Source organism: Anas platyrhynchos, chromosome 3 (assembly GCF_047663525.1).
Source record: "Anas platyrhynchos isolate ZD024472 breed Pekin duck chromosome 3, IASCAAS_PekinDuck_T2T, whole genome shotgun sequence".
NCBI classification, from domain to species: Eukaryota; Metazoa; Chordata; class Aves; order Anseriformes; family Anatidae; genus Anas; species Anas platyrhynchos.
The window spans coordinates 93,222,571-93,235,771 of record NC_092589.1 but is presented as its reverse complement, the minus strand read 5'-3'; the positions used below and the strand labels follow the sequence as shown (position 1 = coordinate 93,235,771).

General features: G+C 34.8%; 1 protein-coding gene across 10 annotated transcripts in view; it reads left to right on the top strand.

The window, feature by feature from the left end:
• Positions 1 to 13,201, top strand: part of PHF3 (PHD finger protein 3) — a 48,894-nt gene that overhangs the window by 22,367 nt on the left and 13,326 nt on the right. For 9 of the 10 annotated variants that reach the window (XM_072036313.1, XM_072036310.1, XM_027455055.3 and 6 more), the window contains 5 exons: positions 8,368 to 8,695; positions 9,972 to 10,149; positions 11,689 to 11,839; positions 11,954 to 12,110; positions 13,073 to 13,189. In XM_072036313.1, coding sequence (XP_071892414.1) covers positions 8,368 to 8,695; positions 9,972 to 10,149; positions 11,689 to 11,839; positions 11,954 to 12,110; positions 13,073 to 13,189 — 931 coding nt within the window. Of the gene's footprint in view, positions 1 to 4,607; positions 8,249 to 8,367; positions 8,696 to 9,971; positions 10,150 to 11,688; positions 11,840 to 11,953; positions 12,111 to 13,072; positions 13,190 to 13,201 lie in introns of those variants that run through there. The other variant, XM_038175988.2, reaches the window with a different exon arrangement.

Genomic DNA, 13,201 nt, shown 5'->3' with positions numbered 1-13,201 from the left:
TTTAAAATGGCGTAAGTTCAACAAAAGACAGAGAGCAGAGCTGAGATCTGAAACAGTATTTGTATTTATATCCCACTCAGTGGTCATTTATCCTTTGGAGATATTGGTCAAGACTGGTACAAATTACTTGTAGAAAAAGGAAGTTGAACTGAAGTTGCAGCCCTGAGTTGGGAAATTATGTGGATATGAAAATGAAACATTAGAATTCAGGCTGCAAAATACTAGTTATTTGAACCTTTTTATATTCCCTGCAATAGATACGAACCCACTAACTTGTTGCTAATGTAATACTAAGCTTGGAGGATTGATTCAGGTTGGAGAAAACGTGTGGAAATCATTTCATCAGCCTTGTTTGTGTATAGAATCCTCAGAGGGGATGCTTACATAGGTGTTTTGCAGCCCCAGGGTGATCTTCGTATGCCTGCTAGAAGAACAGCACAAGATGGATGGTACTGTTGAATATTGGTTTATTTCAGAATCACCTCTTCAAAAAATCATATCAGTTGGTGTCTTTAGGGATACAAGCTGTAATTTGTTGATCACATGCAAAGTCAAAGTACACCTACCTTGCACTGCTGATTTTGGTTGGGAAAGAAGTCCTTTCTTGCGAACATGTGACTTGCATAATGAAAAAAAAAAATCAAGTTACAATGTGCTTTGCCCCATAAGAGGCATGCCTGCTTTTTAGTGTTAATAGATTTGGGTACCTGAGGTACCTCTTGGGTACCTGAGTTTTGAACAGTGATTTTTTGTGCTCTGCTTTCCACTTGCCTTGATGGTTATAAACTGGAACCAACATAGCTGTATTATTTTATCTTTATCGCCATTACCATTTAGTGGGTGGTCAACCTTTGGCTTAAGGGCTAATTGTTATGGTCTGTTTGCTTGATGTATTCTGCTGATTCCCATTCAGAGATTTACCTTTACAAGATAACTAAAAAAGTAATTGTTCTTTCAGATCAAAACTAAACCAGGTGTTTGTCAGCAACTTGGATAATTATCATGTATCTTTTTGTAGGTAGTAATTTTCATCACATCTGAAACACTTTCTCTGCTTAGAGCAAAGTTTCAGTTGGTGTTACCCATTCAGTATTTCTTTCAACGTAGCCATTGTGTTCCAATACTGCTGTCAGATGTTTTCTCATTGGCTAGTAACATACATAACACATACATTTTCATTCATCTATAGATGAAAAGTATGTATATATGTGTATCACATAAAGATAATACAGACTGAAGTTATTACCTCAACTTCTCAATGTGTTCTAGTAATACTGAAAATAGTAAGCTTTATCACAATCATAATAGTTAATTTTCCTGAAGACAGACTGAAGATATTTAAAAATAGGCGACTAAAAATATTTAATTTCTTGGGTAGAGCTAGATGAAGATGCTCTGCAGATAGAGAGAAACGTGCTAATTCAAGATTTATTCTTGGATGTGTCATGTGCATCCTTCTGATGTAAAGGCCCATAATATAAATTTCTCCATTTTTCTTTGTAGGTTTTTGTTCTGTACAGGCTGGGGGGCTGAATTAGTTCCTTTCTTATACAGAGAGACAAAACCTAATGGAGGTTTTGCAGATTCTCTCCTTTGTCTTCACTCTATCTTTTTTTAATGAAAGAAGTTCCATATGTACTATGCATTAGTAATGAGAACTCGAGATTTCCTGTTTTTAAACAAATCTTCTAGAAAGTGTTGTAGAAAGCAAAAGGAAGCTTGTACTTTTAATTGCTTTCTGGTGAATTTGTCTTTTGATTTCTACAATTCTATTTATTTATTTATTTATTTTTAATACAGTGTGGTGACAGGGCTCTTCTTATGTGCTGTTGTTTTCATTACTTTTGTTCTGGTGTTGCTTGGTATTTGCCCATGCAGTTTGTGTGATTAGACTACCAGACCTTCTCAGAGTTCATAGAAAAGCTTAATAAAACTGGAGTTTTAAATAGTCATCGTCTTCTCCACATTTCAATTCTGCTTTAAGATGAAAGGAAAGTTAGTAATGCTGTAAAAGGCAATTGGGAAGTGCAGAACTTGATTTAGCAAAGATACAGTATTCCTGACCTTGCATACTGAGAATCACGTATTTATTTAATTTGATAATATATTATTTAATAATGTAATTATTATACAACTGTAATATAATAATTACTTTGTGTATGAAGTTCAAAAAAAAATGTGAAATTTTTTCCTATAGTAGCATTTGTTAGGATTTTTTAAATAATGCCAGTACTTCATTAAGCTAATACAAACAAGAGAGGACGAAGGAGATTAAGGATCTCAACTCATAACTACCCTCAAGTTAAGCACACGTGCTTTTTAAGGGTAGATGCATAAACAGTGCATGCATGAATCATTGTTGCGACAACATTCTTCATAAGAAACAGTAATTAGAATAATTACGATGCTTTAGTTCTGACACTTGTATAGTATGAGTATATTAAACTGTAGGTTCTGTGAGATGTCATCAATTTGTAGTCATGGATGATGCTTTCTGGTTTTCTCCCTCCTACTGCTTTCTCCCACTTTGAAAAGCCTTGCAACATTAAAAGCTCTTATCTGTGAGCTGTAGCGAAGTTGAATGACAGTATAAGCAACACAGTGTTGTAATATATAATTCAAGAATGGCAGGACTCCAGTGTTCATATTTACAGTCATACCATTTTATAACTTGTTTTTTATATGCATTATATTGCTGTGCTGTAATGTTGGTAGAATTATTGTTAATATCAGTAATGTTTGGTAATCAGGAAAATGGATAGTACAAGTTGTCTGAAATACATAAAAATATTTTATAAAATTATGTATGCAGTTTACAGAACTGATCCAGCAATATGTATATAGAACCACTTGTTAATGGAACTGCCTTTAATCAATTTTTATAGGTTTGTGGTTAATATTATGAGATGTATTTTACCCTTTTTTTTTTTTCCAAGGTTTGGGGAAGTTCAAGGATTTTGGTTTTCCTGTTGTTGGGCCTGTTTCATTCGATTACATTCAGATCAGGGTGCACAGGGTTACCTGTGTCCTTGTTCGCTTCCTTTTTGGAGAGGCTCTTGTAACATGAAAAACAAAGAAGCATATGCTTTTAAGGAAAAAAATAAAAAAACTTGTATAAAAGATTGGGTACTGAAACTTGATATTGAAGAAATGAGTTTTCAGTGTCTTGTTGCTACGCTGCAAACTTCACATAAAGATAGATGATTATAATGTTTCTTTGAAGATAGCTTGTTCTTGTTTCTTGAAAATCAAAAGCTGAAAAGTCATTAGACAACTGTATTAATCTTGTACTAAAGGTGAACAAGAAAAATTGCTTATGTGCATGTGCTCTGATAACAAGGTACTGCAGATTTTCTTGGTAACCACTTGTTCTGCTGAGCTTTGGATTGAGCCCATGCTACTTCAGTGATGTGGAATATGGGCTCTGCTAAAGCTGCTGTGAATATCTTCCCCAGTCTCTGAGGAATAAAGCGGGTTGGTAAAGGTTAAGCCTGTCACTCATTCCTTCTATTAGGAATGTCTTTATTAGGTAAAGGAAAAACAGTTGCCTCCGTGTAGTGTCTCTCCTTGAGGTTGGCTGGACTTGTAGCATCAGTGCAGCTGAGATACAGATATAATGTTAATAGTTAATACAAATCTACAACAGATTTTATAGAAGATTGGTTAATAGTACTGTTAAGGGGGAACTTGAAATAATACTTAAGTGCCTAAAGCACGCCCCATATTTGCCAGATGCAGAAATATTTGTGTGAACTTTTCAAAACTGCATGAATAGTTTATCCTCTTAGCTGAGCTGAGGGTTAGAGTGTCTTTTTGAATAGTGAAGAGTATCAAGGCTTTTTTGTTAAGATTTGAGTCTTGTTGCAGGTTTTTGTCTTACGCCTTGCCAAATGCAGTGAGCTAAAAAGAAACAGTTATTTTTCTGTGTCAATGCACTCTAGGTTATTAATCTTAAAATGCACATTATTGGCCCATACAACTATTCTGACAGCTCCTGATTTTTTTTGTCTTTTGTTTTACTTGTAGCTTTACAGCAAACAATTATTTTATGAATAATAGGGCTTCTGCCCATATTACTTTTAAAATCTTATTTCACAATAATCAATTTCTCTGAAAATATGCTGCTCTATAAACTGAATGTATGCAAGTTAATTTTAAAACATGGCCTATGTATTTTGAAAATAAATGGTTCAAGCTTGAGTGTTTTCATCTCATGGATGAATTTAATTTACCAAAAATAATACTAAAGACAGTCTGTCAATCTCTTAAGAGATATGGTGAAAGATTTGCTTTAATTGTCTCTCTTTATTGTGTGATCCATTCCTTAATGGCCCTTAAGGTACATCTTTTTATGCTGTTATGTGGGGACTGCCAAGAATTCTGGAAACGGAATGGAACAATAACATACTCCGTGTAAAAGTGCCAGTGAACTATAATAGTGTCTGCTGTTACCTGTCAGCTCTTAGATTTTTCTCAAACAACTATTTTTATTAAAGACAAGTAAAAGGAGTGCTGATCTGTTATTGAATTTGGCATGATATAATATTTTAAAACACATTTTTCTTTCTCTTTCAGCTTTACATCTTCCAATCCAGCCTTACAACATGGGTAAAACTCCTGCACATCAAACTTGAAGCAGTCTACATTCAGAAACCTTGGTGTTTTAAATAGTCCAAGATATCAGAACCTCTTCAATCACAACTGACAGCTGTGCAAGAGGACATCTTTGATCCTTCAAGCCAGGCTTCAGTGTCCCTTGATGCCCCCTTTTTAATCTGAGCGTTGCGCTGTCACTTTTCTGTTCTCCAAATACAATTACTGTTACAGATCATAAATGCGTTTTTGTGTGCAGATGAGTGAAACAGAAAAAGATGTAAAAGTGGCCTTATGGTACAAAGAATTATTTACATTACTTGTATCAAAATCAGTATGTTCCTTCCCAGCCTTGGAAGTCAGTCTTTCAGTTGAGTCATGTGAAAACAGTGAAAGTTTGTGGCAGGCATCACTGGTATTTTTATTACCATTTTGTATAACAAGGTTTAAGCAAAACAACTGTAAACACTTAAATTCTGTTTATAGTACAGGCTTTGTGGACACTTCCAGATTCTCTTCATAGCTTTGGTTTCTGAATCCCAAGTTTTATTGTGTGTGTTTAAATACAGAGCAACTGAAACCTTGTTGTAAAGACAGGAATGAAGCCAAATGGACATTCCATCTTCAGTAGTTTGCTTAAGATGGCTTGAATGACATCTCTCTATCTTGGTGTATATTGTTAGTGAAGACTTATCTGTTTCTGAGCAGAATTTGCTACACTTGTTCTTTTTATTATTTGCAAGGAATAGAGAAAGAAAAAAATACCAACACACTTGTGAAGTTGGCTGCTAGTGATCAGTTTATTTTTGGAAGACTGCCTCTGCTGTTCTGCTTCATTGCCTTAAATTATCCCTGTTCGACAAGGTTGAACTACTAAGAAAGAAAAATCACTTTGAACCTGAAACTTGCATAGTTAAGACTATGAACACATGGGACAGACCTTTCTAATACAGATTTTACACTGTCCACACCAGGTGAAGTCTTTGATATGGGGGAGGAGGGTTGAGTGTGTGTCTTAATTCTATTATTGATAGGCCAGAAAATAAAGATGTGAGACTGAATGCCTATCTGGTGCTCTACTGGTATCACACACCATCCCTTTTGCTGACTTCCTGTTTGTGAGCACAGCTGAAAATTGCATGTGCTGTCAATTTAAAGTTGGAGTTGTACAGCACTTTGTCTGTTTTAGTCTCTGGAGTTCATCTCTGTTTTTTTGTAAATGTAGGCACTTTCCTAAATGTTAGTCAAAATTTTATTTGTTAAGGGTTGTAATCTGCCCTGCTCATTTAACAAATCAGCTTGAATTTACAAACTGAAAAAGATTTTTTTAAATTAAAAATATAAGTAGCATTTGTGGCTCTGAGATGGTGTATTCCTGGTTTCCTTCAATTTTTAACCAAAAGGCATTCATTCATTAGCACACCAAAATACCCTCTGAGCAAGAAGTACTTGACTACTTCAGCCTGATTTCAACTCTGTACAAAATTTTACGTTTGGAATTCTTGTAACCAGTTTTTGATATCCACAGAGTTTTTGTAATACTTTCCAGCAGTGATGCAGGATGTATCCAATGTCAAGCATCTTCTTGTAGATCCTTGCAATTGTGAAATGGGCATTCATGCTATATTTTCTACCATCATGTTTGGCTTTAGGTTCTCAGTAAGGAACAATCACCTTCGTATTAAATTTACGTCACTTCTGTTTTGTTTTATTGTGTTTAAGAATATGGTGTTCCTGGGGCAAGACTGTCAGAAGCACTTAACTGTAATGTTGCCATTCATACATCTTTTAGCTTTGTTGGGACATAGATGTGAAAAGATGGAGATCCTGACAAAAGTTGAAGGAACCTACACCTTCATAATTGAAACTACTGAGTAGATAGCCAGATTTTGATTTTTGGTTTCTCATGAATAACACCAAAAAATGTACTTGCAGCTCAGAAAAAAAAAAAAAAAAAGAGAGAAAAAGCAGAAAACAGCTTTCTTCACAAACTAGATTATAAAAACTGGTTTCTTTAAATCTAATGAACAAGACTGTAGGCTACTAAAAGTGGAAGTGACCTTTTTCTCAAACAGGTGGAGCTTTAAAGCTTATCAGACTCATTTTGGCTCAAAAGATTCTATTTACTTCAGGATTTAATCCTGATTTTTTTTTGGGGGGGGCGGTAAGCAACAACAGAACATAAAGCTGCTACTTTCTTCTTTCCTGCTCTTGTGTTTCAAACTTCTGCTGTTAGACTAGGAAGACTTTTTTTCATCTCTTGAGATACCTGTAGTTTCTTGAATACAGTACCAAAAAACCGCCTGGAGAGTTCATCTACAGCTCTGCTGAATATATTCATCTAAGCACACTTTGCCAAACCATACACTATTACAAAGTAGGTAAGTCAGCAGGTAGCAGGACCTGATCTTTACAGCAACACATACAGGTTAAGAATCTTCTTTAGAGTAGTCCTACAAACTTTAGATCAGATTTCTTCTATGGAATTAAACCAAATAGTTCTGTACATAATTTTTCAGTATTAACGAAGTCACGCTTTTCATAATGCGCTTGCAAGTCTTCTTGGATTTCCTTCTGCTAAACATTAAGGTACTTAAAAAAAAAAAATGCAAATGGATAATGCAAGAGCTCTTTCTACATCATTTGCAAGCAAATCTTTAGTAATCACACTATATTCAGTTTTATAAGAAATTATTTGAAAAGTAAATACTACCAATTCTGTTTCCTATAACAGATATGTTGAGGTGTTTAATCTATTTAACTTTGAAATTTCATTCTACTCCAAAATAATTCTACTGAGAAATTGTACCTTTCGGAGCAATTAGGCACTAGTGATACCTAATAACATTTTCAAAATTTTAACAAAATTGCCAGAACTAGGCTTTTATTTGAGACCAAATGATCTTAATGCTTAGAAAATGCAACCTGTAGATAAACTTACTTTTCATTTAAAAAATAATGAAACAGTTGAAGTGACTGCGAGGTGAAAAGTGTGCTTTAAATGATACTATTTTTTATCTGAAATATTCTTTAAATAAATACTAGCTCTGAATAAAGTAGCTGAGCAACACAGCAGTGGCATGTACCTTATTTCAAGCAAACAAACTAATCGCTGCCAGCTGGCCAGATGTAGCTAATTCCTGGCTCCAAATTTAACAGTAAAGAGAATAAAAGGCAAATTTCTGCATATAATTTACTAATAATAGTCTCTAAGTAACATAGTGTAAAATATCAACTAACTTATAGTAGCCTTTTCTTTCTGGGCCAATTTTATTTGTCAAAATAATTAAACATCTGTTACTGCTATGGAGCATTGTATCAGTTGATACATTTCTTCTATGAGGATGATAATCGCATTTGAAACAATATGAATATGGTACGTTCTTGCAAGAAAATTTTCAAGTTTTCTGAAACATAAATTTACTGGTTTTGAGATTAATACTTTGAGAGATTCTGTTGTTAGGGTTTGGGGGCAGATTACAAACACCTTATGAGGTTATGATACTCTCTTGGACTGTTGCAAAAAACAAACAAACAAACAACAAAAACAAACAAACAAAAAAAACCAAACAAAACCAAACAGTTTCTCAGGAAGATCATACCATGTCGTAAGGCTGGAGATGGATGTAAAGCTACAAAGAAAATCATGTTTCAGGTAAGAGCAATTTGTTGACATGTACACATAAAACCAAATATGGTATATACTGCTTAAATTGTTGCTTTCTATTTATTTTTACTAGTTAGACATTAACCTATCTTTTACTTTGTTTTCAGGTTTATGGTAGGCTGTGGTAGGTGTGATGACTGGTTTCATGGTGATTGTGTTGGACTGAGTCTATCTCAAGCACAGCAGATGGGTGAAGAGGATAAAGAATATGTTTGTGTGAAATGCTGTGCTGAAGAAGACAAAAAGGCAGAGTGTTTTGATCAAAGTCTACTGGATACTCAAGTTAAACTTGAAAGCCACAGAGAAGAAAAAGCAATTGAATGTGAAAAACCGGGGATGTCAAAGCAAGCACCTCCCTGTAATCTAAATCTAACAACTGAAAAAACAAAGCAGGCAGAAGATGCAGGGAAGCATAAAGTCAAAATTTTCAGACGGGTAAGTTTCATTTAATTCCTTTTAGTTATTGGAGATATTGGTAGGGGGGTTGGACCCAATGATATTTCGAGGTCCCTTCCAACCCCTTCAATTCTGTGATTCTGTGAGATACAGGAGGTTTCCTTTTAAATCCCTGTCATCCAAAATACTGTGTTTCAAACATTTTTGAATCTAGTATAAAATTTGTTATTTTCAGAGTAACGTTATTTTCAGACAGGTTTGGCTATTTTGAGGTACTGCTGGTACATTCTGTCTTATATTGAGCAGCAGTCATGTCATACATTGTAGGTTCACCTATATACATATTTGTCTGTTTAAAAATAAGCAAAATACATGATTAGAAACAGCTCAACCCTTCTCACTAGGGAAGGAACACATGAAAAATGTAATAGAATAAGTGTTTACTACACTATAGACTTTCACAGGTCTAGGAGCAAAGGATAGCCAGAAGTTTTTGAATATTCTATTAATTTTTTTTTTTCTGTCCCTTCAACCCCTGGTAATGGTCACGTTATAAACAATGTGTATGAGGTTCAATGGAAGATTGGAATGCCGTATTTTACATAAGTGATATTTTGAACAAGTTAGCAAATTTTGCCTTCAAAATTCTAATCATTTTTATATGGCATCTGTCAATTTGCTATATTACATAAAGCATAAATCTTAAATTTCTATATGACAACAGCATTTTAGAAGAAAATACGTAACACTTTAATTAGGGCCTTTCTACTTTCTTTTACTAACCAAAGGGTAATTTGCAAGAGTAGTATGGTGACTTGCTTTTGTTAAACTTCCTTAGTCTTTTGACATATGATATTATATTCACCATAACTTTATAATTACTGATCCTTTCTGTCTTCTTTCTGCATGGTATTATTGTAATTCTAATTCATAAACTCTTCTGTCTAATTTTGATCAAATTTTTGTATTATCATATGTGACTTCCTGTGGATACATGCCTAAAACAGGTTAAGAGAAGTTCATGTCCTTGATTTTTTAAAACAGCTGAAAACACAGTGTTTTTCAACAGGGAGCTTAACTGCAAGATACCTGTGATGTGTCTTGGGCCAGTTTTTCAAAGAGATTGTTAATCATGTTTGGTAGCAATTTGGGATATTGTTCAGTAACTTCTTAGAAGAAATTACATAATGGTGCATATACATCTCAGGGGTTTATTATACCATATACTTAAAAACTCGTGAAAATGCATGGTAATTATGTAGTGGTTCATTATAACATTCAGTAGCATGCTAGTGTATATAAATGTTTATTTCAGGAATCTGGTGATGGGAAGAATTTGTCAGAATCCAGAGACTCAGATACTAAAAAAGGCCAACATGTTCCTACTCGAAAAGCAACACAAACTGCTGTAATTCCTCGGCGATCTTCAGATGAGAAAAGTGAAAAAAATAGTAAAGAGTCCCTTAGCATGGTTGAAAAGTCCACCAAGTCAGGTAAGGAAGTTTGGAAAAGTACTCCATGCTGTAAATGACATGTGTACAGTGAAGAATGATGACTTCATAGTATCAATTTTCAAGCATTTCATGGTGCAAGTGATGGTGATCTGGAGAGCTGTTTGTTCCCATGATGTTTATGGCCTTCATTTCTCATTTCTTTTTAAACCTTTTTCTAGCAGGTAAATGTTTCCTATTTGAATAGTGGAGGGTGATCACGTTATCAAGAGTGGAAGAAAAAGCGCATCTGTATTAAGCTTAATTTCATGTTATAGAAAACTTTGTAGCATTCTTCCATAAAACAGTAGGAGCACTTAATGGGCATAAAAGCGTTGATATTGATATATAAGTAGTACCATAAGTAGTACCTTGAAACACTCATTTCTTTTGCACAAATTGATAAATAATTGCATCAGAATTCATATCAAAGGGGAACATTATATTGCACACTGAGCCATCAGATTTTCATTTGTAATTCTATTTGAAAGGTAGACAGGACCTATTTTCGCTCACAGCAAACAATCCCCCAGCTCCCTTCCAGAAAGCATTACTCTTCCAAGTTCATGATAATGTGAAATTCTTGTGATTTGGATCAGAAATCTCAGCAGCAATGCTAGAGAGATTCTGTCTGAGAACTGTGTCTTTAAATCCTAAACTCAAGTTTTGAATTCATGTCTTAAAAAAATCCACTTTTCTAGTCTTTTGCTAATGTTGACATCCTAAAAAAACTGTGGAAGAAAACAGTGGAAAATGTTGGGGTTAAATGTAATGGCATCTTTTAAACTTCAAACACTTTGCTGTTCAGAATTCTGAGTCACAAAATAGCTGACATCCTTTCTAACTGCAGATTGCAGGAGTTTAAATGAGTCTGGTATCCATGATATCATTGAATTATTCTAAAATATGTTAATTAAATTAGGAGGTGGCAAAATGCTGTCACGATGAATTCAGAATAGTAGTTAATCTAAAGATCAGTTTTAAACATAGAATCACAGAATGGCTTGGGCTGGAAGGGACCTTAAAGACAATCTGATTCTACCTCCCCCACCATGGGCAGGGACACCTCCCACCAGCCCAGGTTGCCCAAAGCCCCATCCAGCCTGGCCTTGAGCACCTCCAGGGATGGGGCATCCACAGCTTCTCTGGGCAGCCTGTGCCAGTGCCTCACCACCCTCGTAGGAAAAAAGTCTTCCTAATATCTAATCTAAACCCACTCTTTTCTAGTTTAAAGCCATTCCCCCTTGTCCTATTTTTGCACTCCCTGACAAAGAGTCCCTCCCCAGCTTTCCTGGGGCCCCCTTTAGCTACTGGAAGGCCTCTCTAAAGTCTCCCCAGACCTTTTGTTCTCCAAGCTGAATGAGCCCAACTCCCTCAGCCCTTCTTCGTAGGGGAGGTATTACAACCCTCTGATAATCTTTGTGGCCCTCCTCTAGCCTTGTTCTAATACTTCCAAAAACAAAAGCTCGTGATATCCAGCAATGGTAATTGTTTATTTAATTGGCTGTGTCACTTACAGTTTTTAACTCTGTATTTTGATAGGTGTTCATGAGAAACAAGAAATTAAGAAAAAGAAAAATGAGAAAGGATCAATCAGTGCAACACATCTGCCAGCTGTGCCAGCTTCCAAACCTTCTGCTGATCAGATAAGACAAAGTGTTAAGCAATCTCTTAAGGAAATTTTGATGAAAAGGTATAAATATATGTATTAAATCATTAATTTTGTTTACAATTCCTTCAGAAGACAAGATAAGAAATTAATTATTTGGAAGTATTTGGTAATTTTTGTACTTGTGTTTTCTCACAGATTGACAGACTCCAGTTTAAAGATTCCTGAAGAGAGAGCAGCAAAAGTTGCCACAAGAATCGAAAGAGAACTGTTTTCTTTTTTTCGGGACACTGACTCAAAATATAAGAACAAATACAGAAGTTTAATGTTCAACCTAAAAGATCCAAAAAATAATGTATGTATTACTTGTTTACTATGGTTTGCAGAAATCCTTTATTTGCTGTAGGTTAAAGAAAAAGTTTTCTGTGTGGGTACATTATTAGTTCTTTCACAATTAATCCTGTTCATTACTTTTTTGTATGTTTTTTATCTTTATTGTCTTCTGGCATATTCAGTGCTCTGTTTTTTTCTCCATCATTAATTCTTCATCTCTTTCCTCCCTGTGCACTTAGTAGTGGGATTTCAAAGTGTAGTGAATATATTGTTTTGTCAATATTTTTGTAATTACTACTGATGTGTATATTTCCCCATACTTTTCTTTTTTTGTTTGTGTCCTGTAGCTTGTCTCACTGTTGTTTTCATACCCAAATTTCTCACTTAGTCTTCACTCATGTTTTCTGCATTCTTTGAGCTCATTATTATTGACTTTTCAACTTCTGTCTTTTTGACTTATCAATTGCTCTGATTGTTTCTTCTTTGTTCTGATCAAGTTGCCTTGTCTAGTTTCTCCCTATAGTAATCTCTCTATATTGATGATAACCAACTGTAAATTGTATAAGCAGACTAAATATTTTTTTTTTTTACTAACTTGCCTTGTTTGTGCATACCCCCAAATTATATGGCATCGCCCCCACAAGGATTCATTTACGTCAGTCAAGAAGTATAGACATCCTCTTTAATATTACAAAAAGTCTCAATTACTGCTGCAGTGGGCATAAATTTGCTTTCTCTTTTTTGGAACAATGGTTAACTGTGCAGCTGGTCATTAAGAATATATATAGATGTAGAACAAACAGGGAGCTCTGAAATTAAGGTTTGTATCGTAAAAAATCTAAATCTAGTAGTGCTTCTGATAGTGAGAAATAATTACAAACAATATATATAGCTGTATAGAGTGTATTGTATGTTGCTTCTCTACTATGTTTCCTATTAGGAGCTGTTTTGTCTCAGCAATAGTTAATTATTTTTTTCTTCTAGATACTGTTTAAAAAAGTACTGAAAGGAGAGGTTACTCCAGACCATCTAATAAAAATGAGCCCAGAAGAACTGGCTTCCAAAGAACTGGCTGCTTGGAGACTAAGAGAAAACAGACACGTGAGATTTGTC